Raw genomic sequence first — 27,140 nt, 5'->3', positions numbered from 1 at the left:
GCTAGTACATTGTGCTGTTGCCCTGCTCAGTGTGTCGCTGATGTACATCTCTGGTCCTGGCTTGTAAATGACCTTCAGGCTGTAGTTTTGCAGAGTCAGGAGCATGCTTTGAAGCCTCTTGGGCGCTTTGAGGAGAGGTTTACTGAATATGGCAATGAGTGGTTTGTGGTTAGTTTCAGCGGTGACCAGCTCTCGACCATATAAGTAGTGATGGAATCGCTGGCAGGAAAGACGATGCTGAGGCACTCTTTCTCAATTTGTGCATAGTTTTGTTCGGTGGGGGTGAGTGCTCTTGAGGCAAACGCAACAGGCTGGCCTTCCTGCATAAGGCAGCATCCAAGTCCCCTTTGGCTGGAGTCGCTCTGGATTGTGACATGCTTCGTGACGTCGTAGTAGCAAAACACGGGCATGGATGAAGCCAGAGATTTCATCTCCTGCACTGCGGCCTCGTGCTTGGGTAGCCACTGCCATGGTGTGTCTTTAGCCAGCAACCGGCGCAGAGGCGCACAGACTGCTGATAGGTGTGGCATAAACTTTGCAAGATAGTTTGCAAAACCGATGAGACGCTGTACTCCTTTTGCATCAGACGGGTTTGGCATGTCGAGGATCGCTAGGACCTTGTGTGGGTCCGGCGTCAGGCCTTTTGCCAAGAGAATGTGGCCATGGTGGACGTCTTTCTCCTTGAACTGCAGCTTCTTCAGGTCAAGGCGAAGCTTAACTGATCGGCAGAACTCCATCAGTGCCAGGAGCTTCACAACGTGGTGGCGTTCTGCTTCTTCGTCTGTGTCACCACAGCCTACGATCAGGACATCATTGGCGATGGGTTCAATGCCCTTGAGCCCAGCCAGTAACTCGTGCTGCTTGCGTTGGTATACCTCAGGCGCCACTGAGACACCAAACGGGAGCTCCAGCCAACGTTTCCGACCCCAGGGGTCCAGAAGGTAGTCATGAAGCTGCATTCTTCGTCCAGCTTGCATTGAAGGAATGTATCTCGGGCAACCTCCAAGGTGAAAATCCTGGCCTTGGGAAGCTTATAGAGGACATCTAGTGTCGGCATGAGGTAGTGGGATCGTTTCAGTGCTTGGTTCAGATGCTTTGGGTCGATGCAGACCCTTTTTTTTCACTATGACCATATTGCTGATCCAGTCAGTTGGTTCAGTCACAGATGTCATGTGGCCATCGGCCTCATACTTGTCCAGCTGGGCCTTCACAGCCACTTTCATTGCGCAGGGCACATTGCGAGGAGCACACTGGACTGGAGTGATGCTCTCATCCACTTCAAAGTGTACCTCCCCAGGCACAGATTCAACGGGCATGTTGAATACATCGTCATATCTGCTGAGTAGTTGTTCTTTGGACAGGGGTCCATGCTGGACATGATCCACAATGTGCAGGTCATTTGATACAGTGAACTGCATCAGTCCCAGGCGTTCGCATGTAGAGCCTGAGAGGAGAGGATGTTGACTGGTTTTCACAATCTCAAACTCCAGCTCGTGTTTGCGTTCCTGTATAACACATTCGGTCTCAAAGGTGCCCATAGAGTACAGCTTTAGTCTAGTATCGCTGGGCAATAGATGTGTGTCAGGTGCCAGATTGATTTTGTCTTTGTAGCTCATTACGTTGCATGTAGCACCGGAATCCAGTTGACGTTGTTGCTTGTTGTGTAATCGTAGTGTCACAAACCATTTCTTCCCTCTTGAGTGTACAGCTCCAATGGATTCATGCATGTAACAATGACCTGGCCTCCACAATCACCCAACCTCAACCCAATTTAGATGGTTTAGGATGAGTTGGACCGCAGAGTGAAGGAAAAGCAGCCAACAAGTGCTTAGCATTGCTTGTTTTGTTTAACACTTTTTGGGGGGTTAATACCTTATTCCATTTGTGTTATTACATAGTTTTATGTCTTCACTATTATTCTACAATGTAGAAAATAGTAAAAAATAAACAAAAACCCTGGAATGAGTGGGTGTGTCCACTTTGGACTGTTACTGTCTATATTACACATCTTAGTGTCCTGTTAACAGTGATGGGAGTGTCCAGAAGCACCTCTGGGCACCACTGTAATTCCACCCTAACTGAAGCTCTAGGCTTATCTGAATTTCAGAGGACACTAACATCATAGGCAGGCATATACTTTTTATTTTGAAGTCTTAAATAATGCAGGAGTCTTGTAATGTCTAGATGAGATCATGATCGGATCGCTACAGCTTTATTGCACAGCTTTGTGTCAACATGGCCTTAACCATCAGAGTTCAGTGCTCCTCACTCCCAGTCATGTCAGGCAATACTATGTATTACATGCCCTATAAGGCTTGACATAGCTATGAGAACGATTCCTGTTTGTTTTCTCAATTGGAAAAATACTGTTTGACCAAACTGGACACCTGAATACGTCCTACGACCATAGATAAGGAGCATCACTAAGGTTAAGGCCATGCTCATTGTGAATATCTAACTCGTGAAATATCTTTGTTTTCCTATTTGCAGGTTGTTGATGGGCTCTACCTGGGAAATATCAGAGGTGAGAACAGGATTCTGTTGAAATCCATTCAGTTGTTTTATATGTTGCACAGTCAGGCATCCCACCCAAGAGGCAACACTCACAAATTCACTAGGTGAGGCACCAGCAGCAGAATCCAGGGCAGCTTTCAAAGAGACTCAGGCATTTTCTTCTGTTTTTGATGCACATGAGCTTTACGTTCTCTGTCCTTATGTTGTTGATACGTTACCTGTAAGCTATGGTCAAATGCTACAAGGGAAGTGAGAACAAGAATATCTAGTGAGTGGACTATAGTTATGTATAGATCAAAATAGAGTAGCAGAAGGTTATATGTGTACTGTAGCTCAATGAACTAAGGCATGGCCTGAATTAAGGCTGCTGCATGCATCATACTGTATCCATCAGTAGAATATGGCACATTTACTCCCTCTGGTAGTGTTGGTGATTTATCTGCTCCTCAACCAAGGGGGTTTCTGCCCTACCAGCTTAATGTGACATCTACCCTGCCATAATTTTAGCCATACTAATGATGGCTTCACAAGATGGTCCAAGTACTGCTCACACACTGAAAATGGCTTTAAGTGACAAGGCCAAATGAATGCTACCCAAATTACAGCCACACAGTCACAGATACTGCTTGTGGGCAGCCACTCCTGGGTCTTAAACACTTCAACAGATCTCTCCTTATGGCATTGCTTTGTCTACTGAGGGTCTCATAGAAATTCACTGAGAAGAATCACTGATCAACATTTACTCCCTCCCTTTGTCTTTTCCTAGACTCTGAGAACAGAGAAAGTTTGTCCCAGAACAACATCACCCACATCCTGTCTGTGTATAACAATGCTAAACCCGTGCTGGAGGTGAGTGGGGCAGGCAGCCATAGAGGACACAAGGCCAGTTTCACAGACTGACTGAATAAATTGTTGTCTTGAGTCAGGCTTCATTCAGGTTTAGTTGGTCAAGAACTGAAATGGGATTTCATGACCATTGACCATAACCTTGAATAACATGTCTTACATGAGTCAAACTTAAACATTGAAATGATTTTTAACTTCCTCATACTCAGTCAGTGAATATGGGATTTTGTCTCAAATTCTAGAGAGACATCTAATAACTTTTTGGGTCAGTATTCAGTTCCTTTGATTTTATTCATGGGAATTGTGTAGTGTAGTGAAATCTGTACATTTTGTAAAAGTGGAAAACAGATTTTGTAGTACACAGTTGAAGCCTGCTGGGGGTAGTGTCTCACAGTTTAATACATACCAGTGACATTGGACTGTAGAACTTTAGACAAAGCATTAACTGTTCATTAAAGCACTTCACTCTACTTGAAGCATCAAATTGTTGTTTTATTTGACCTATGGGGTTAATTTATAATACTCAGTTGAGTATGTGTGTGCATTTACAATGTGCAGTTGACCACACACCTTACCGGCTAATTGGTGGAAAGTGAATGATAAACAGCTGATAAACTGTACTGTGAATCCATGTAGATGATATGTATTGTGTGTAGAACAAAACTGACCCTTGTGTTTGTTCTCCTTTTTGTTTACCTCTCACAGGACATGACCTACCTGTGTATACACGCAGCTGATGCGTCTAGCCAGAACCTGTGAGTTACACACACACACACACACACACACACACACACACACACACACACACACACACACACACACACACACACACACACACACACACACACACACACACACACCCTATTCATTGTCAAACAAATCGACCAACACAAGCCACTCCACTGTGTACCATCGTCAGAGGTCCCTCTTTTCTTCCTGTGAACAAGACATGACTCGTGTTCACTTTTTCATATTGTTGAACGTAACTCTTCAGTTTGACTCCAGGGTGTCACGCAGGCAGGAAAAGTAGATTAGTCACTTTGTTTTTGAAACAACTGAAATAAGCCTGGAAGTCTTTTAAAGGTTCATACAGTATGTATCAGGTAGAGTTAAACAAGGTACCTATAGTATCAAGTCAGGGACCAATAATAATAAGACCTGATAATCTAAAGGACTCTGAGAGAAAGACATCTCAGTTTGACTTGTCTGGCTTTGCTATCAGAGCAGGAAAGAGTGTGGAGATGGTGCAGTATTTTAAATGGCTGTGGTTTTATATAGACCCCATCACCACTGTGTGAAATGAGCTAGATAGACTGCTGCTTCACGTGTGTTATCAAGTCCCCCTCTGCCATTATAGCGGCAGACCAAACCATTTACTTCTCTGTCTCTAAGCTGCTCTCATGTTTGGTGGGTCGCCATTGGCATACTACCATTTAGTATAAATACTGAAAATGTTATAAAACAAGTTGAAAATAAAACCTAATCAGGGGTTGGAACCGAAGAGAGAGAGAAATGCCTGGAACGTAAAATAACGTTATTAAAGGGTGTCCTTGCTTTTAAAATAACGGTTCTGTTCCAGAACAGTATGGATCACTTTTATTCCCGGTTCCATTTCTGTTCTTTGAGAAATGTCATTATTTTCCGTTTTTGAGTTCTGTTCCCTGAACCGGTTCCAACCCATGAAAATAGTAATACAAATGCTGTAACACACGAGAATCATTTCAGTAGTAAGGGACTCCGACTCTAGTGTTGTTGTGGTCATTGGAGGCAGGTCTTTCATGTCACTTGATTACACATTGTGGTTATTTGAAAAGAAAAGTAGTGTCAGAGTCCCCCTAGCATCACATGGTAACCCTGTGATGTCTCTCCAAGTGACTTAACAGCTGAGGGTAGAGTCCCTGTAGCACTGAGAGCGTTCTCCTCAGCTCTGCTCTGTGTGGGTGTCCTTCTCTTCCACCCATGCCATTATCACTTTCACATTCAGTTTTTAAGAGTGGTATCCCAGTATTTAAAACATGTTCCATCCCCAGAATAAATCACTTTTCTCTCGGGCACCCAATATTTCCCGCCATTTAGTGTCAAATCCATTTAGTGTCATTCCAAAGCATGTGGAACAGTGTACCAAACATTAGGAACACCTTCCTAATATTGAGTTGCTCCCCCTTTCCCTCAGAACAGCCTCAATTCATTGGAGCATGGACTCTACAAGGTGTCAAGCATTCCACGGGAATGCTGGCACATGTGGACTCCAATGCTTTCCACAGTTGACTGGAAGTCCTTTGGGTAGTGGACCAATCTTGATACACACAGAGTATTGTTGAGCGTGTTGCAGTTCTTGACACACTCAAACTGGTGCACCTGACACCTACTACCATACCCCGTTCAAAGGCACTTAAATCTTTTGTCTTGCCCATTCACCCAATGAATGGCACACATACACAATCCATGTCTCAATTGTCTCAAGGCTTAAAAATACTTTTTCCACCTGTCTCTTCCCCTTCTTGTACACTGATTGAAGTGGATTTAACAAGCGATATCATTAAGTGATGATAGCTTTCACCTGGATTAGAGGTCGAATGATTAGCCGATTTTAATTAGGGCGGATTTCAAGTTTTCATAACAATCGGTAAACAGCTTTTTATGGTCGATTATGGCCGATTACATTGCAATCCATGAGGAGATCAGTGCAGCATCAAAAGGACCTTGTGGCTGCAAGGAGCCAAGGTAAGTTGCTAGCTAGCATTAAACTTATCTGATTAAAAAACAAATCAATCTTCACATAATCACTAGTTAACTACACATGGTTGATATTACTAGGTTAACTATCTTGTTCTGCGTTGAATATAATCAATGTGGTGCCTGTTCATTTATCATCGAATCACAGCCTACTTCAACTTGATTTAACAAAAGCGCATTTGTGAGAAAAGCACAATCGTTGCAATAATGTACCTAACCATAAATATCAATGCCTTTCTTAAAATCAATACACAAGTATATATTTTTTAAACCTGCATATGTAGTTAAAATAAATTCATGTTAGCAGGCAATATTAACTCGGGAAATTGTGTCACTTCTCTTGCGTTCAGTGCAAGCATAGTCAGGGTAGATGCAGCAGTTTGGGGCGCCTGGCTCTTTGTGAACTGTTGAAAGGCCATTTATTTCTAACAAAGACCGTAATTAATTTACCAGAATTTTACGTAATTATTACATAACATTGAAGGTTGTGCAATGTAACAGTAATATTTAGACTTAGACAATATTTCACTGAAAGAATAAACATTTTGTTTTCGAAATGTTAGTTTCCGGATTTGACCATATTAATGACCAAAGGCTCGTATTTTTGTGTTTTATTATATTAGAATTAAGTATATGATTTGATATTTGATAGAGCAGTGACTGAGCAGTGGTAGGCAGCAGCAGGCTCATAAGCATTCATTCAAACAGCAGCTCTTAGCAATGCTGGGATGCACAGCGCTGTTTATGACTTCAAGCCTATCAACTCCTGAGATTAGGCTGGCAATAAATACTAAAGTACCTATTAGAACATCCAATAGTCAAAGGTATATGAAATACAAATGGAATAGAGAGAAATAGTCCTATAATTCCTATAATAACTACAACCTAAAACTTCTTAACTGGGAATGTTGAAGACTCATGTTAAAAGGAACCACCAGCTTTCATACAGTGCCTTGCGAAAGTATTCGGCCCCCTTGAACTTTGCGAGCTTTTGCCACATTTCAGGCTTCAAACATAAAAATATAAAACTGTTTTTTTTTGTGAAGAATCAACAACAAGTGGGACACAATCATGAAGTGGAACGACATTTATTGGATATTTCAAACTTTTTTAACAAATCAAAAACTGAAAAATTGGGCGTGCAAAATGATTCAGCCCCCTTAAGTTAATTCTTTGTAGCGCCACCTTTTGCTGCGATTACAGCTGTAAGTCACTTGGGGTATGTCTCTATCAGTTTTGCACATCGAGAGACTGAAATTGTTTCCCATTCCTCCTTGCAAAACAGCTCGAGCTCAGTGAGGTTGGATGGAGAGCATTTGTGAACAGCAGTTTTCAGTTCTTTCCACAGATTCTCGATTGGATTCAGGTCTGGACTTTGACTTGGCCATTCTAACACCTGGATATGTTTATTTTTGAACCATTCCATTGTAGATTTTGCTTTATGTTTTGGATCATTATCTTGTTGGAAGACAAATCTCCGTCCCAGTCTCAGGTCTTTTGCAGACTCCATCAGGCTTTCTTCCAGAATTGTCCTGTATTTGGCTCCATCCATCTTCCCATCAATTTTAACCATCTTCCCTGTCCCTGCTGAAGAAAAGCAGGCCCAAACCATGATGCTGCCACCACCATGTTTGACAGTGGGGATGGTGTGTTCAGGGTGATGAGCTGTGTTGCTTTTACGCCAAACATAACGTTTTGCATTGTTGCCAAAAAGTTCAATTTTGGTTTCATCTGACCAGAGCACCTTCTTCCACATGTTTGGTGTGTCTCCCAGGTGGCTTGTGGCAAACCTTAAACGACACTTTTTATGGATATCTTTAAGAAATGGCTTTCTTCTTGCCACTCTTCCATACAGGCCAGATTTGTGCAATATACGACTGATTGTTGTCCTATGGACAGAGTCTCCCACCTCAGCTTTAGATCTCTGCAGTTCATCCAGAGTGATCATGAGCCTCTTGGCTGCATCTCTGATCAGTCTTCTCCTTGTATGAGCTGAACGTTTAGAGGGACGCCAGGTCTTGGTAGATTTGCAGTGGTCTGATACTCCTTCCATTTCAATATTATTGCTTGCACAGTGCTCCTTGGGATGTTTAAAGCTTGGGAAATATTTTTGTATCCAAATCCGGCTTTAAACTTCTTCACAACAGTATCTCGGACCTGCCTGGTGTGTTCCTTGTTCTTCATGATGCTCTCTGCGCTTTTAACGGACCTCTGAGACTATCACAGTGCAGGTGCATTTATACGGAGACTTGATTACACACAGGTGGATTGTATTTATCATCATTAGTCATTTAGGTCAACATTGGATCATTCAGAGATCCTCACTGAACTTCTGGAGAGAGTTTGCTACACTGAAAGTAAAGGGGCTGAATAATTTTGCACACCCAATTTTTCAGTTTTTGATTTGTTAAAAAAGTTAGAAATATCCAATAAATGTCGTTCCACTTCATGATTGTGTCCCACTTGTTGTTGATTCTTCACAAAAAAATACAGTTTTATATCTTTATCTTTAAAGCCTGAAATGTGGCAAAAGGTTGCAAAGTTCAAGGGGGCCGAATACTTTCGCAAGGCACTGTATGTTCTCATGTTCTGAGCAAGGAACTTAAACATTAGCTTTCTTACATGGCACATATTGCACTTTTACTTTCTTCTCCAACACGTTTTTTTTTTACATTATTTGAACCAAATTGAACATGTTTCATTATTTGAGACTAAATTGATTTTATTTATGTATTATATTAAGTTAAAATAAAAGTGATTGTTGTAATTGTCATTTATTACAATTATATGTATAAAAATCATCTGATTAATTGGTATCGGCTTTTTTGGACCTCCAATAATTGATATTGGTGTTGAAAAATCCGTTTGTTTTGAAAAAAACGACCTCTAACCTGTATTCACTAGGTCAGTCTATGTCATAGAAAGAACAATATTTTGTACACTGGGCAAGTATGTCTGGAATAGATTAGAGCTTTGATCGGCATGAAAATTCAAGCCTGATGCTACCTGAGCTCTGCATTAAAGACATTTTACGAGCCTAAGCCCAAAAAAGCCCAAATGATTGTGCCGTTATCCAATACACAGCCGCACATTACGCGAGACCGGAAAACATAAAAGCCGATAGATGTAGCTATGCTCTCTTGGATAAATAAATTAAACAAGCTCCAGTAATCTTTTTGTGTGTGGACTGTATTATTGTACTGTATTGTATTATATGGACTAGAATTACACACCTTGTTCAAACCATGAAGCTGGGAGAGAACATATGTTGCTGGTGCAGGACGTGTGGCCTACAAAGTTACAATTGTAGGCTAGTAAATTTGATTTAATTTGTAATTTATTATTATTATTATTATTATTAGGGCTGTGGCTGTCATGAAAATTTTGTCACCTGGTGATTGTCAAGCAAATAATTGCCGGTTTCACGTTAATTGACTGTTAATTAACAGAAACACATTTAGCATCCGCATAGCCTACTGATGCAGACCTTTTGGAACATTTACATTTTAAAATGTCTAATAAATCCATGTACTTTAGCCTACACCATCACAGTGAATCCATTATTTATTTTAGACAGGTCTAAACAAACATGATATGAAGAAAATGTAGTCTATTTCAGAAGTACAGAATAACATGAATTATCCTTGTGTTTGGCCCTGGCTATATGCTTAATTTAGTGTTATTTATGTAACATTAGTTGTGGTAGAAATGTTGGGTTATATGTTTAGATTTTTAATACATATAAAACATTCTAATGATGCTACTCTAATGATGATTTGAAAAAAGTGGCATGAAAGGCATGAGCTCTGCTTTGTTTTTTTTGCGCAGGTTTATTCACAATTTGACAAGCACTTGATAATGCCTAAAATTTCCCAGCTGCATCCCCTCTGTCTGGCCTTAATGCCCCCAAAAGTTCCATGCCTTTTGTGGCCGTTGTGCCCTTGGGATGAATATAATTATTATAATTCCCTTCTCATTGCTGCTTGCCGAAGCACCTCTCACTCACATGGCTCTGTGATGGTCTTTCTCACAGGTCACAAGTGAAGATGGACACATCTGGGATGCATCTGCGCACGTCCGTATCCAATTCCCAGGTGCATTTTGAAGATATTGGAATAACTGTCCATTTGCTTTTTGTCAGCCAACAAGATGAGTAGGCCTAACGAACAGCAAAAGCACAAGCATATGTCAATCTACTATCCCCCATAGTACAAAAGTTGACCTATTCTGTGTGAGAAATAAATATTCCAAACATAGTCTGGGACAGTTGTGGGATGTGATAGATCCCAAATGAATTCAACCACTAGCATCAAAAAACCTGTTTTAAGCAATGTGCCTGACGCATCTGATCAGAATGTTTTGCGTAAAATGTTGATAAACTATTAGCCAAGTTTTTCACATTACAAGTACAGCAATGTGAACATGGTAGTAGGCTATAAGCGTGAATGTTCCATTAGCAGGAAACCACCATTATCAAAAGTGACTGCAAATGCGATTATGCAGTGGCGGATTTAGGTATAGGCGACATGGGCAGCTGCCCAGGACGGCATTTTGCCAGGGGCGGCACGGGGCGCTCACACAAAAAAACGGAATGGTGACATTTGCGTGATCGGGTTTTTCTATCGCTCCTTTGCACGTCACGTCAATGATATCATGTCACCGTTTGGGACTGTGGATCAATTAACCTTGTCGGACTGGGCACCCTGATTCTCGTTTGTGAGCTAGGCAGGCTACTGCCATGGAAGGTCTCCCACTCAGAAGTACGAGATGGGGAGGTTGTTGGGGGTAGGTTGTCCTCAGGTCTCCCCACTGGAACCCCGAGATAGAGGTGCGCTATTTGATAGTGTACAATCACACTACGAAATGCTACCAAATAAACCACAATTCCTTCATAATACTGTGAATATATAGTTTCACAGACAATTTGTTGCATTGTTTTCTTGTTTGTGGTGAAATCGTTAAGAATAATATAAAACCAGTCTGCACACCACCAAGGTGAATTGGTTTAGTCTTGACTCTTGGTTGACAGTGTTGGGGGATGTGTTATGTATTGATGCTCAAGTACCAAATCAACACAATTTTGTTTCTATTTGTCTTTATTACTTCTTTTTGATATTTGAGTCTTATTTTTGTATGTATTTTTATATTTATATAGTTTTAAATGTTATGATTATTTATTTACCTCGCTGCTACCGAGTCGCTATAGTGGCTAATGCTATCTCCCGGCTAGCAAACAGAATTACTCCAGCTACAATACCTCTTTTGCCAATTGGCCTGAACCCTTTGTCGACACCGAGCCCCGCCGATCCATCACGACTGGTCCACCGACGTTATTCCGTCAGATGTGCCCTCAACCGGCCTTTGCCGAATGTCGGTGTAGCCCTGCGTGCTTTCATTTGTTGCGCTTTCATTTGTTGACTTCTGTAACCGTAAAAGCCTTGGTTTCATGCATGTTAACATCAGAAGCCTCCTTGTTTGTTTTTCTCACTGCTTTAGCACATTCCACCAACCCTGATGTCCTAGCCATATCTGAATCCTGGCTTAGGAAGGCCACCAAAAATTCTAAGATTTCCATCCCCAACTACAAAATGTTCCATCAAGATAGAACTGCCAAAGGGGGAGGAGTTAGCCTGCAAAGTTCTGTCAAAGTTCTGTCATACTTTCCAGGTCTATGCCCAAATAGTTTGAGCTTCTAATTTTAAAAATGAATCTCTCCAGAAATGAGTCTCTCACTGTTGCCACCTGTTATAGAACCCCCTCAGCTTCAAGCTGTGCCCTGGAAACCATATGTGAATTGATTCCCCCCATCTATCTTCAGAGTTTGTTCTGTTAGGTGACCTAAACTGGGATATGCTTATCACCCTGGCATCCATACAATCTAAACTAGATGCCCTCAATCTCACAGAAATTAGTAACCTACCAGGTACAACCCTAAATCCGTAAACATGGGCACCCTCATAGATATTATCGTGACCAACTTACCCTCCAAATACACCTCTGCTGTTTTCAATCAGGATCTTAGTGATCACAGCCTCATTGCCTGCATCCGTTTTGGGTCCGCGGTCAAATGACCACCCCTCATCACTGTCAATCGCTCCCTAAAACACTTCAGAGAGCAGGCCTTTCTAATTGACCTGGCCCGGACATCCTGGAAGGATATTGACCTCATCCTGTCAGTAGAGGATGCCTGGTTGTTCTTTCTAAAAGTAATTTCCTCACCATCTTCAATAAGCATGCCCCTTTCAAAATGTAGAACTAAGAACAGATATAGCCCTTGGTTCACTCCAGACCTGACTTCCCTCAACCAGCACAAAAATATCCTGTGGTGTACTGCATTAGCATTGAATAGTCCCTGCGGTATGCAACTTTTCAGGGAAGTCAGGAACCAATACACACAGTCAGTTAGGAAAGCAAAGGCTAGCTTTTTCAAACAGAAATTTGCATCCTGTAGTTCTAACTCCAAAAAGTTCGGGGACACTGTAAAGTCCATGGAGAATAAGAGCACCTCCCCCAGCTGCCCACTGCACTGAGGCTAGGAAACACTGTCACCACCGACAAATCCACGATAATCGAGAATTTCAATAAGCATTTCTCTACGACTGGCCATGCTTTCCTCCTGGCTACCCCAACCCCGACCAACAGCTCCGCACCCCCCGCAGCTACTTGCCCAAGCCTCCCCATTTCTCCTTCAACCAAATCCAGATAGCAGATGTTCTGAAAGAGCTGCAAAACCTGGACCCGTACAAATCAGCTGGACTAGACAATCTGGACACTCTCTTTCTAAAATTATCAGCCGCCATTGTTGCAACCCCTATTACTAGTCTGTTCAACCTCTCTTTCGTATCATCCTGAGAATCTTAAAGATTTGGAAAGCTGCCGCGGTCATCCCCCTCTTCAAAGGGGGTGACACTCTAGACCCAAACTGTTACAGACCTATATCTATCCTGCCCTGCCTTTCTAAAGTCTTCGAAAGCCAAGTTAACAAACAGATCACTGACCATTTCGAATACCACCGTACCTTCTCCGCTGTGCAATCTGGTTTCCAAGCTGGTCACGGGAGCACCTCAGCCTCGCTCAAGGTACTAAACAATATCATAACCTCCATCGATAAAAGACAGTACTGTGCAGCCGTCTTCATCGACCTGGCCAAGGCTTTCGACTCTGTCAATCACTGTATTCTTATCGGCAGACTCAACAGCCTTTGTTTCTCAAATGACTGCCTCGCCCGGTTCACCAACTACTTCATTAGAGTTCAGTGTGTCAAATTGGAGGGCTTGTTGTATGGACCTCTAGCAGTCTCTATGGGGGTACCACAGGGTTCAATTCTCGGTCCGACTCTTTTCTCTGTATATATCAATGATGTCGCTCTTGCTGCGGGTGATTCCTTGATTCACCTCTACGCAGACGACACCATTCTGTATACATCTGGCCCTTCTTTGGACACTGTGTTAACTAACCTCCAAACAAGCTTCAATGCCATGCAACACTCCTTCCGTGGCCTCTAGTGAAACTAGGTCAACTAGGTCACCTTAACACCCACACGCTCCAGCAGGAATATCTCACTGGTCATCCCCAAAGCCAACACCTTATTTGGCTGCCTTTCCTTACAGTTCTCTGCTGCCAATGACTGGAACGAATTGCAAAAATTGCTGAAGTTGGAGACTTACAGTGGGGCAAAAAATGATTTATGGTGGAAAATAAGTATTTGGTCAATAACAAAAGTTTATCGGGGCGGCAGGGTAGCCTAGTGGTTAGAGCATTGGACTAGTAACCGAAAGGTTGCAAGTTCAAATCTCCGAGCTGACAAGGTACAACATTTGTCGTTCTGCCCCTGAACAGGCAGTGTTCCTAGGCCGTCATTGAAAATAAGAATTTGTTCTTAACTGACTTGCCTAGTAAAATAAAGGTGGGGGGGAAAAAATCAATATTTTGTTATATACCCTTTGTTGGCTATGACAGAGGTCAAACGTTTTCTGTCTTCACAAGGTTTTCACACACTGCTGTTATTTTGGCCCATTCCTCCATGCAGATCTCCTCTAGAGCAGTGATGTTTTGGAGCTGTTGCTGGGCAACACAGACTTTCAACTCCCTCAAGATCTGGAGACTGGCTAGGCCACTCCAGGACCTTGAAATGCTTCTTACGAAGCCACTCCTTCGTTGCCGGGGCGGTGTGTTTGGGATCATTGTCATGCTGAAAGACCCAGCCACGTTTCATCTTCAATGCCCTTGCTGATGGAAGGAGGTTTTCACTCAAAATCTCACGATACATGGCCCCATTCATTCTTTCCTTTACACAGATCAGTCGTCCTGGTCCCTTTGCAGAAAAACAGCCCCAAAGCATGATGTTTCCACCCCCATGCTTCACAGTAGGTATGGTGTTCTTTGGATGCAACTCAGCATTCTTTGTCCTCAACACGACGAGTTGAGTTTTTACCAAAAAGTTCTATTTTGGTTTCATCTGACCATATGACATTCTCCCAATCTTCTTCTGGATCATCCAAATGCTCTCTAGCAAACTTCAGACGGGCCTGGACATGTACTGGCTTAAGCAGGGGGACACGTCTGGCACTGCAGGATTTGAGTCCCTGGCGGCGTAGTGTGTTACTGAAGGTAGGCTTAGTTACTTTGGTCCCAGCTCTCTGCAGGTCATTCACTAGGTCCCCCCGTGTGGTTCTGGGATTTTTGCTCACCGTTCTTGTGATCATTTTGACCCCACGGGGTGAGATCTTTTTTTATTTTTTATTTCACCTTTATTTAACCAGGTAGGCTAGTTGAGAACAAGTTCTCATTTGCAACTGCGACCTGGCCAAGATAAAGCATAGCAGTGTGAACAGACAACACAGAGTTACACATGGAGTAAACCATTAACAAGTCAATAACACAGTAGAAAAAAAGGGGAGTCTATATACAATGTGTGCAAAAGGCATGAGGAGGTAGGCGAATAATTACAATATTGCAGATTAACACTGGAGTGATAAATGATCAGATGATCATGTACAGGTAGAGATATTGGTGTGCAAAAGAGCAGAAAAGTAAATAAATAAAAACTGTGGGGATGAGGTAGGTGAAAATGGGTGGGCTATTTACCAATAGATTATGTACAGCTGCAGCGATCGGTTAGCTGCTCAGATAGCTGATGTTTGAAGTTGGTGAGGGAGATAAAAGTCTCCAACTTCAGCGATTTTTGCAATTCGTTCCAGTCACAGGCAGCAGAGTACTGGAGCGAAAGGCGGCCGAATGAGGTGTTGGATTTAGGGATGATCAGTGAGATACACCTGCTGGAGCGCGTGCTACGGATGGATGGGTGTTGCCATCGTGACCAGTGAACTGAGATAAGGCGGAGCTTTACCTAGCATGGCCTTGTAGATGACCTGGAGCCAGTGGGTCTGGCGACGAATATGCAGCGAGGGCCAGCCGATTAGAGCATACAAGTCGCAGTGGTGGGTAGTATAAGGTGCTTTAGTGACAAAACGGATGGCACTGTGATAAACTGCATCCAGTTTGCTGAGTAGAGTGTTGGAAGCGATTTTGTAGATGACATCGCCGAAGTCGAGGATCGGTAGGATAGTCAGTTTTACTAGGGTAAGCTTGGCAGCGTGAGTGAAGGAGGCTTTGTTGCGGAATAGAAAGCCGACTCTTGATTTGATTTTCGATTGGAGATGTTTGATATGGTCTGGAAGGAGAGTTTGCAGTCTAGCCAGACACGTAGGTACTCATAGGTGTCGACATATTCAAGGTCGGAACCATCCAGTGTGGTGATGCTAGTCAGGCATGCGGGTGCAGGCAGCGATCGGTTGAAAAGCATGCATTTGGTTTTACTAGCGTTTAAGAGCAGTTGGAGGCCACGGAAGGAGTGTTGTATGGCATTGAAGCTCGTTTGGAGGTGAGAGCACAGTGTCCATTCTATATACTTTCGGCCCGTCATTGGTGTCGTCTGCGTAGAGGTGGATCAGGGAATCGCCGGCAGCAAGACCAACATCATTGATATGTACGGAGAAAAGAGTCGGCCCGAGAATTGAACCCTGTGGCACCCCCATAGAGACTGCCAGAGGACCGGACAGCATGCCCTCCGATTTGACACACTGAACTCTGTCTGCAAAGTAATTGGTGAACCAGGCAAGGCAGTCATCCGAAAAACCGAGGCTACTGAGTCTGCCGATAAGAATATGGTGATTGACAGAGTCGAAAGCCTTGGCAAGGTCGATGAAGACGGCTGCACAGTACTGTCTTTTATCGATGGCGGTTATGATGTCGTTTAGTACCTTGAGTGTGGCTGAGGTGCACCCGTGACCGGAGAAGGTACGGTGGGATTCGAGATGGTCAGTGACCTGTTTGTTGACTTGGCTTTCAAAAGACCTTAGATAGGCTGGGCAGAATGGATATAGGTCTGTAACAGTTTGGGTCCAGGGTGTCTCCCCCTTTTGAAGAGGGGGATGACTGCGGCAGCTTTCCAATCCTTGGGGATCTCAGACGATATGAAAGGGAGGTTGAACAGGCTGGTAATAGGGGTTGCGATAATGGCGGCGGATAGTTTCAGAAATAGAGGGTCCAGATTGTCAAGCCCAGCTGATTTATACGGGTCCAGGTTTTGCAGCTCTTTCAGAACATCTGCTGTCTGGATTTGGGTAAAGGAGAACCTGGAGAGGCTTGGGCGAGGAGCTGCGGGGGGGCCGGAGCTGTTGGCCGAGGTAGGAGTAGCCAGGCGGAAGGCATGGCCAGCCGTTGAGAAATGCTTGTTGAAGTTTTCGATAATCATGGATTTGTCGGTGGTGACCGTGTTCACTAGCCTCAGTGCAGTGGGCAGCTGGGAGGAGGTGCTCTTGTTCTCCATGGACTTCAGTGTCCCAGAACTTTTTGGAGTTGGAGCTACAGGATGCAAACTTCTGCCTGAAGAAGCTGGCCTTAGCTTTCCTGACTGACTGCGTGTATTGGTTCCTGACTTCCCTGAACAGTTGCATATCGCGGGGACTGTTCGATGCTATTGCAGTCCGCCACAGGATGTTTTTGTGCTGGTCGAGGGCAGTCAGGTCTGGAGTGAACCAAGGGCTGTATCTGTTCTTAGTTCTGCATTTTTTGAACGGAGCATGCTTGGAGCCCCAGATCGAGGGAGATTATCAGTGGTCTTGATTGTCTTCCATTTCCTAATAATTGCTCTCACAGTTGATTTCTTCAAACCAAGCTGCTTACCTATTGCAGATTCAGTCTTCCCAGCCTGGTTCAGGTCTACAATTTTGTTTCTGGTGTCCTTTGACAGCTCTTTGGTCTTGGCCATAGTGGAGTTTGGAGTGTGACTGTTTGAGGTTGTGGACAGGTGTCTTTTATACTGATAACAAGTTCAAACAGGTGCCGTTAATACAGGAAACGAGTGGAGGACAGAGGAGCCTCTTAAAAAGAAGTTACGGGTCTGTGAGAGCCAGAAATCTTGCTTGTTTGTATGTGACCAAATACTTATTTTCCACCATAATTTCCAAATAAATTCATTAAAAATCCTACAATGTGATTTTCTGGATTTATTTTCTTCTAATTGTGTCTGTCATTGTTGAAGTCTACCTATAATGAAAATTACAGGCCTTATCTTTTTAAGTGGAAGAACTTGCACGATTGGTGGTTGACTAAATACTTTTTGCCCCACTGTATGTATGTGTATTTAAAAATATATATTGTCTATCTATTTTAAATGCAATTTGAATGTAATTGATGGAGAGAGAGAGACTGAGAGAGCAACAATATTCGAGTGATAGGCTGTTTTAAAACCCTGCAGCTGAAGTCAATTTTAAAAATAATCATTACAAAAAATGTGGTCACCCCTGAAAGCCAGATGGAGATGTATAACTTAGATGCGTATTCAGTCCTTATATTACTCTACCATAGGAAATCCTGCAACTACATGCAGGGCCTACCTGTCACAAGAAAAACAGTTACCATGATGAGATGATTGGTCGTGCAGATGTCAAATAGAAGGCCGTAGAGAAGCAAGATTTATACATAACTTATGTAACAGTTCCATTTCACTGCATGCTGTTCATATAAATCATTTATTATAATTTACCGGTTTCTCACCGTTATTTACTCCAGGAAAAGGGAGTTGGTTTGGGCGGTAAATCTCAGTAACCCAATACCCACTATTCAACCCTAGTCTTTAGTCATACTCATTACCTTTGTGCCATGCACCACTATTAGAGCTCCTATAAATGAGAGCTAGCTACTTCCCTGGTACCCATGACCTGCACCATCTGTTGAGTTTGTTCTGTGTCCACTTTCCACATGAATTACTGCTCATTACATTAGTATTGTAGCACGCTGTGTAGCGCAGTAAGGATAACTCCCAGGGTGGAATGTCCTACCCTGCTTTTCATACCTGGACAGAAACACCCTGTCTGCCAGTCAGTCAGAAAGAGACAGACACTAGTGTTAAAGACATGCTCCATAACTTTGGCGACTAACAAGTATTTTTTTAAACCTCCGCAAGCAGAGCATAACTCAGTCAGTCTGTCAGTCACTTGTCTTCTCAGAGGAAAAGGAGAGAGATGATGATGATGATGATGATAATGATGAGGGTGGTTGGAGGTTGAGGATGAGGTGAGGAGGGGATGTTGTTGTTGGGTTGGGGGGCCTCTGACCCCACCCCCACCCCCCTGTTGCAACCAACTGGTCTGCAGGCAGCAGGAAGGAAGCCTTGCTGTGACATCCTGCTGTGCCTCGGTCACCAGGTCTATTATAGTCCCTCTCTGTCACAATCCCTAGGCTGGGAAAACAGGGCTAACGGTCGTCCCGCTGGTTTCATCACGTCCCCCTGTTCCCCGCTTTTAGAGACCAGGCCAGGGACTGACATGGCTAGGGGCCCTAGGGGCTAGGACTTTATGTGTAACTCTGTTGTTTTTGTCGCACTGCTTTGCTTTATCTTGGCCAGGTCGTAGTTGTAAATGAGAACTTGTTTTCAACTAGCCTACCTGGTTAAATAAAGGTGAAATAAATAAATATCTGTGAGCTCCTGATGAGTCCGAGTGTGTCAAATGATTGCGGTAGGATGCGGACCTGACCCTCACTTCGTGATGTTTTATTAAACACTCAAGAACCAAGAATTATAATTAGAATCAGGTGCTTTATCTTCAGTTACCAGATATCACAAAACTAAAGCACCACAGAGTCTTTGTTTGGATACAACCATACAGTTTGCCACTGTCCTTCATTTGTGATTTTAATATGGGTGGTTCGAGCCCTGAATGCTGATTTGGCTGACAGCTGTGGTATAGCAGACCGTATACCACGTGTATGACAAAACATGTATTTGTACTGCTCTAATTACATTGGTAACCAGTTTATAATAGCAATAAGGCACCTTGGGGGTTGTGATATATGGCCAATATACCACAGCTCAGGGCTGTGTCCAGGCACTCTGCGATGCATTGTGCCTAAGAACAGACGTTAGCCGTGGTATATTGGCCATATATCACACCTCCTCAGTTAAATATACACTGAGTATACCAACCCCCCCCCATTGCAGTTCTTGATACAGGTGGACATGGCACCTACTACCATACCCCTTTCAAAGGCACTATTTGTTTCTTGCCCATTCACCCTCTGAATGGCACACAGACACAATCTGTGTCTCAAGGCTTAAGAATCTTTCTTTAGCCTGTCTCCGCCCCTTCATCTACACTGATTGAATTGGATTCAATCAAGTGACATCAATAAGGGATCATAGCTTTCACCTGGATTCACCTGGTCAGTCTGTCATGGAAAGAGCAGGTGTTCTTAATGTTTTGTATACTCAGTGTAAGATCCTAATTCTTTTTGTTTTGATTTGGAGTTCAGCCTGTCAAAACACAAAATACTCGGCACCTAATACATTTCTGCACATTTAACAAGATAGCCGGAAACTGCTGGACCAGAAATAATTAAAGTGCTGAGGAGACATCTTTCAGCAAGAGTTTGGCTCCAAGTGAGGAGGGAACGTGCAATCCATCTATTTTAGCCCCTGGCTGTTGAGTTGGTTGGGTAACCAAGCAGCCTTTGCTGTTATAGGACAATGCTCCCCACCATATGACTCTCCTATTGCGCAACGCTTCACTACTATTTCCTAATAGTGTTTGGAGTGGTAGTCATCCACCAACACCAAATAACAGTTTAGGGTAGACAGGAAGGAGAATGTTAATTGGGGTATATGCTGTATTGATCTACATTACAGTTTAGGGTAGACAGGAAGGAGAATGTTAATTGGGGTATATGCTGTATTGATCTACATTACAGTTTAGGGTAGACAGGAAGGAGAATGTTAATTGGGGTATATGCTGTATTGATCTACATTACAGTTTTGGGTAGACAGGAAGGAGAATGTTAATTGGGGTATATGCTGTATTGATCTACATTACAGTTTAGGGTAGACAGGAAGGAGAATGTTAATTGGGGTATATGCTGTATTGATCTACATTACAGTTTAGGGTAGACAGGAAGGAGAATGTTAATTGGGGTATATGCTGTATTGATCTACATTACAGTTTAGGGTAGACAGGAAGGAGAATGTTAATTGGGGTATATGCTGTATTGATCTACATTACAGTTTAGGGTAGACAGGAAGGAGAATGTTAATTGGGGTATATGCTGTATTGATCTACATTACAGTTTAGGGTAGACAGGAAGGAGAATGTTAATTGGGGTATATGCTGTATTGATCTACATGAAAAGATGATCTCTAAAGATGGAATGATAGTGGTTGTAAAGTCTGGGAGGGGAAGCAGTATAGGAGTCCCCTATACTCTCATTACCTCAGTCCTACAAAGGTGCTTGAATTGACAAAGAGATATTATGACTTTCTTGGATGACAGTGGAAATTGAATAGGAAATACTTCTAGGTTCTCCTAGTAGTGTCCAGTGGAGAGTGCTACTAAACAAGACAACTGTATAGGAGAGATCACTTCCACCACCATCTCGAGAGTAAGCTACCCATCCCTTCCCCCTCCATAACATCGTTATGCGTCTTTTCCTACTAGCACTGACTTTGCTGATCAATACTTTGAGGGAAAATGTACTTGATATAATTGTGATGTTGTCTCACCAACAGTAGCTATCTTAAGATTAATGCACGAATGTAAGTCGTTCTAGATAAGAGCATCTGCTAAATTACTAAACTACAAAATATGCCCTGGGACTTCCCAGTGATGTGATGATTGGACACAGGTACATGGTTACTTGGGTATAAGACAGGACAGGTACAGTGGGGCAAAAACGTATTTACTCAGCCACCAAATGTCCAAGTTCTCCCACTTAACAAGATGAGAGGACTGTAATTTTCATCATAGGTACACTTCAACTATGACAGACAAAATGAGAGAAAAAAATCCAGAAAATCACATAGTAGGATTTTTAATGAATTTATTTGCAAATTATGGTGGAAAATAAGTATTTTGTCAATAACAAAAGTTTATCTCAATACTTTGTTATATACCCTTTGTTGGCAATGACAGACGTCAAACATTTCTGTAAGTCTTCAAGGTTTTCACACACTGTTGCTGGTATTTTGGCCCATTCCTCCATGCAGATCTCCTCTAGAGCAGTGATGTTTTGGGGCTGTTGCTGGGCAACACGGACTTTCAACTCCCTCCAAAGGTTTTCTATGGGGTTGAGATCTGGAGACTGGCTAGGCCACTCCAGGACCTTGAAATGCTTCTTACGAAGCCACTCCTTCGTTGCCGGGGCGGTGTGTTTGGGATCATTGTCATGCTGAAAGACCCAGCCACGTTTCATCTTCAATGCCCTTGCTGATGGAAGGAGGTTTTCACTCAAAATCTCACGATACATGGCCCCATTCATTCTTTCTTTTACACAGATCAGTCGTCCTGGTCCCTTTGCAGAAAAACAGCCCCAAAGCATGATGTTTCCACCCCCATGCTTCACAGTAGGTATGGTGTTCTTTGGATGCAACTCAGCATTCTTTGTCCTCAACACGACGAGTTGAGTTTTTACCAAAAAGTTATATTTTGGTTTCATCTGACCATATGACATTCTCCCAATCTTCTTCTGGATCATCCAAATGCTCTCTAACAAACTTCAGACGGGCCTGGACATGTACTAGCTTAAGCAGGGGGACACATCTGGCACTGCAGGATTTGAGTCCCTGGCGGCGTAGTGTGTTACTGAAGGTAGGCTTAGTTACTTTGGTCCCAGCTCTCTGCAGGTCATTCACTAGGTCACCCGTGTGGTTCTGGGATTTTTGCTCACCGTTCTTGTGATCATTTTGACCCCACGGGGTGAGATCTTGCGTGGAGCCCCAGATCGAGGGGGATTATCAGTGGTCTTGTATGTCTTCCATTTCCTAATAATTGCTCCCACAGTTGATTTCTTCAAACCAAGCTGCTTACCTATTGCAGATTCAGTCTTCCCAGCCTGGTGCAGGTCTACAATTTTGTTTCTGGTGTCCTTTGACAGCTCTTTGGTCTTGGCCATAGTGGAGTTTTGAGTGTGACTGTTTGAGGTTGTGGACAGGTGTCTTTTATACTGATAACAATTTCAAACAGGTGCCATTAATACAGGTAACGAGTGGAGGACAGAGGAGCCTCTTAAAAAAGTTTCAGGTCTGTGAGAGCCAGAAATCTTGCTTGTTTGTTGGTGACCAAATACTTATTTTCCACCATAATTTGCAAATAAATTCATAAAAAATCCTAAAATGTGATTTTTCTGGATATTTTTTTCTAATTTTGTCTGTCATAGTTGAAGTGTACCTATGATGAAAATTACAGGCCTCATCTTTTAAAGTGGGAGAACTTGCACAATTGGTGGCTGACTAAATACTTTTTTGCCCCACTGGACATCATGACTAAGATGAAACGGATTGAAGGAACTTGTGCTGTGCAGAGATGGGGTCCAGATGACTTTTACACCTTAGTTTCACTTCTTCCTGTTCTTTCTCATATCCCATAAAATGTGACCTGAAATCTATTTATATAGTTATAGATCTGGTCTCACCGAGGGCTGTGACGGTGGTGACATTTTGTCAGCCGGTGATTGTCAAGTAATTGACCGTTAATTAACTGACCGTCTGTGGGCTACACTAGATTATTTAGCAGACAAGATTTGCTTAGAATTCTGTGGAATTGTTTTACATTATTGTATAGTATTTACCTTTTTATTTAACTAGGCAAGTCAGTTAAGAACAAATTCTTATTTTCAATGACGGCCTAGGAACAGTGGGTTAACTGTTTAGTATGAAGAATACAATTCAACATAGCTGAATAAAATAGAAAGGATATTTTCTCCAAACATTTTAAAGGAGTGTGCATATGCAGTTATTCTGTGTTGAGAGGTTAACAAAGAAACAGGTACCCTTAAATACTTGATTTCCAGTTATTTATGTAACTTTGGTTGTGATACAAACGTTGGGTTATCTGTTCTGATGCTTAATACATTCTTCGGCTGCATGATGCGACTCTAATGATGATTTGAAGAAAGTTGCATGAAAGGCATAAGCTCTGCTTTGTTTTTTTGCACGAGCTGTACACTTCACCAGTCTCTCATTCACAATTTGACAAGCACTTGATAATGCATAGAATTTTCCGGTGGCATCCCCATTGTGTGGCTGTAATGACAAAAAATATATGTATTTTGTGGTAAGTGGCCATTGTGCCCTTGGGCTGAATGTAATAATTATAATTCACTTCTCCTGAAAATTTTGCTTAAAATGTTGATAAACTATAAGGATATTTCTTCACATTAGAAGCGCAGCAATGTTCACACCATAGTAGGCTAAAAACGCAAATCTTCCATTAGCAGGAAAACACCATTCTCAAAAGTGACCACAAATGCGATTATGAAAGTAATGCTTTTATAATAGAAGTGAATTTTTATGGTGAAAAATGATTTTCCCCAAACTTGAAACTCACGTGCTGCTTATGTATGCCAGTTAGGTTCTACACCCCTTGTAAAACGGATTCATGTCTTCATTTTAAGATGTTATTTGGCCACTTCAGTTGTGATACCATCCTTATCAAAACATATAGGCCTATGGGCTAGGCTACATGAGGTGTGCAACTATGATTTGGAAAAAGTCCCCCCAAAAAGGCATGCGCTGTTTCTTTTTTCTTTTAATTTTTTTATTTCACCTTTATTTAACCAGGTAGGCTAGTTGAGAACAAGTTCTCATTTGCAACTGCGACCTGGCCAAGATAAAGCATAGCAGTGTGAACAGACAACACAGAGTTACACATGGAGTAAACAATTAGCAAGTCAATAACACAGTAGAAAAAAATGGGCAGTCTATATACAATGTGTGCAAAAGGCATGAGGAGGTAGGCGAATAATACAATTTTGCAGATTAACACTGGAGTGATAAATGATCAGATGGGCATGTACAGGTAGAGATATTGGTGTGCAAAAGAGCAGAAAAGTAAATAAATAAAAACAGTATAAAAACAGTATGGGAATGAGGTAGGTGAAAAAGGGTGAGCTATTTACCTATAGACTATGTACAGCTGCAGCGATCGGTTAGCTGCTCGGATAGCTGATGTTTGAAGTTGGAGAGGGAGATAAAAGTCTCCAACTTCAGCGATTTTGCAATTCGTTCCAGTCACAGGCAGCAGAGTACTGGAACGAAAGGCGGCCAAATGAGGTGTTGGCTTTAGGGATGATCAGTGAGATACACCTGCTGGAGCGCGTGCTACGGATGGGTGTTGCCATCGTGACCAGTGAACTGAGATAAGGCGGAGCGTTACCTAGCATGGACTTGTAGATGACCTGGAGCCAGTGGGTCTGGCGACGAATATGTAGTGAGGGCCAGCCGACTAGAGCATACAAGTCGCAGTGGTGGGTGGTATAAGGTGCTTTAGTGACAAAACGGATGGCACTGTGATAGACTGCATCCAGTTTGCTGAGTAGAGTGTTGGAAGCCATTTTGTAGATGACATCGCCGAAGTCGAGGATCGGTAGGATAGTCAGTTTTACTAGGGTAAGCTTGGCAGCGTGAGTGAAGGAGGCTTTGTTGCGGAATAGAAAGCCGACTCTGGATTTGATTTTTGATTGTCCACATATTCAAGGTTGGAACCATCCAGGGTGGTGATGCTAGTCGGGCATGCGGGTGCAGGCAGCGATCGGTTGAAAAGCATGCATTTGGTTTTACTCGCGTTTAAGAGCAGTTGGAGGCCACGGAAGGAGTGCTGTATGGCATTGAAGCTCGTTTGGAGGTTGGATAGCACAGTGTCCAATGACGGGCCGAAAGTATATAGAATGGTGTCGTCTGCGTAGAGGTGGATCAGGGAATCGCCCGCAGCAAGAGCAACATCATTGATATATACAGAGAAAAGAGTCGGCCCGAGAATTGAACCCTGTGGCACCCCCATAGAGACTGCCAGAGGACCGGACAGCATGCCCTCTGATTTGACACACTGAACTCTGTCTGCAAAGTAATTGGTGAACCAGGCAAGGCAGTCATCCGAAAAACCGAGGCTGTTGAGTCTGCCGATAAGAATTTGGTGATTGACAGAGTCGAAAGCCTTGGCGAGGTCGATGAAGACGGCTGCACAGTACTGTCTTTTATCGATGGCGGTTATGATATCATTTAGTACCTTGAGTGTGGCTGAGGTGCACCGTGACCGGCTCGGAAACCAGATTGCACAGCGGAGAAGGTACGGTGGGATTCGAGATGGTCAGTGACCTGTTTGTTGACTTGGCTTTCGAAGACCTTAGATAGTCAGGGCAGGATGGATATAGGTCTATAGCAGTTTGGGTCCAGGGTGTCTCCCCCTTTGAAGAGGGGGATGACTGCGGCAGCTTTCAATCCTTGGGGATCTCAGACGATATGAAAGAGAGGTTGAACAGGCTGGTAATAGGGGTTGCGACAATGGCGGCAGATAGTTTCAGAAATAGCGGGTCCAGATTGTCAAGCCCAGCTGATTTGTACGGGTCCAGGTTTTGCAGCTCTTTCAGAACATCTGCTATCTGGATTTGGGTAAAGGAGAACCTGGAGAGGCTTGGGTGAGGAACTACGGGGGGGGCGGAGCTGTTGGCCGAGGTTGGAGTAGCCAGGCGGAAGGCATGGCCAGCCGTTGAGAAGTGCTTATTGAAGTTTTCGATAATCATGGATTTATCGGTGGAGACCGTGTTTCCTAGCCTCAGTGCAGTGGGCAGCTGGGAGGAGGTGCTCTTATTCTCCATGGACTTCACAGTGTCCCAGAACTTTTTGGAGTTGGAGCTACAGGATGCAAACTTCTGCCTGAAGAAGCTGGCCTTAGCTTCTTGCCTTAATCTGGGCATCATTCACAAGTAATAAGCTAATATTTTCAACCATCAGACTATTCTTGATTTAATCTTGTCTTTACATATACTAAATCATATATGTGGGAAATTTTGATTTATCATACACCTGTCTCGAAACAGGGTCAGGGGGAAAAAATACATGTCATTTATGCACTTAAATAGTAAATGGAGGATGCTTTTACCCGTGGTTTATTTCCATGCCAGCCAGGTAGGCTATACTCCTGTTGTAAATTTAATCAATTTGCTTAATATTAGGAAAGTTGAGAAATCAAGATAGTTAGCCTAGCCTATAGCAAGCTGATGTGATCCTCCTCTTTCTAACAGAGGCCATCACTCTGGTTTCTCATGCAATTACATAGCCTGTAGAAATGTTGCACAACATGAGCTCATGGGCTCTCATGAAGTGTTTGATTTAGATGTTTTACATTTGCATTGATGTCAGAGTGATTAGAGGGACAATAGAGTGCTGAGTTCCAGGCAGTTAGCAAGTTAGGTAGGCTACTAATGACCATTGGCAGCACCAGAGCTTGGAATACCTAGGATAGGATAAGTAATCCTTCTCACCCCCCCCAAAAGATTTAGATGCACTATTGTAAAGTGGCTGTTCCACTGGATGTCATAAGGTGAATGCACCAATTTGTAAGTCGCTCTGGATAAGAGCGTCTGCTAAATGACTTAAATGTAAATGAGAAGCCTAATTACTGTGACTAAATGGTCATGACTCATGACCACCAGTGTGGCGGAAATCTGGTCGTCTTAACAGCCCTAGTCTCACCTATGACAAGACAATCCACATCCTG

At 43.0% G+C, this 27,140-nt stretch overlaps 1 protein-coding gene across 3 annotated transcripts in view; it reads left to right on the top strand.

The window, feature by feature from the left end:
- Positions 1-27,140, top strand: part of LOC118376904 (dual specificity protein phosphatase 22-A-like) — a 58,183-nt gene that overhangs the window by 2,650 nt on the left and 28,393 nt on the right. For all 3 annotated transcript variants that reach the window (XM_052482460.1, XM_035763713.2, XM_035763714.2), the window contains 3 exons: positions 2,491-2,524; positions 3,281-3,363; positions 4,066-4,115. In XM_052482460.1, the coding sequence (XP_052338420.1) occupies positions 2,491-2,524; positions 3,281-3,363; positions 4,066-4,115 (167 nt within the window). The remainder of the gene's footprint in view (positions 1-2,490; positions 2,525-3,280; positions 3,364-4,065; positions 4,116-27,140) is intronic.

The sequence above is a fragment of the Oncorhynchus keta genome, chromosome 2, assembly GCF_023373465.1.
Source record: "Oncorhynchus keta strain PuntledgeMale-10-30-2019 chromosome 2, Oket_V2, whole genome shotgun sequence".
Taxonomy (NCBI): Eukaryota; Metazoa; Chordata; class Actinopteri; order Salmoniformes; family Salmonidae; genus Oncorhynchus; species Oncorhynchus keta.
The sequence above is the reverse complement of the archived record's forward strand: the minus strand, read 5'-3'. Positions and strand labels throughout refer to the sequence as shown.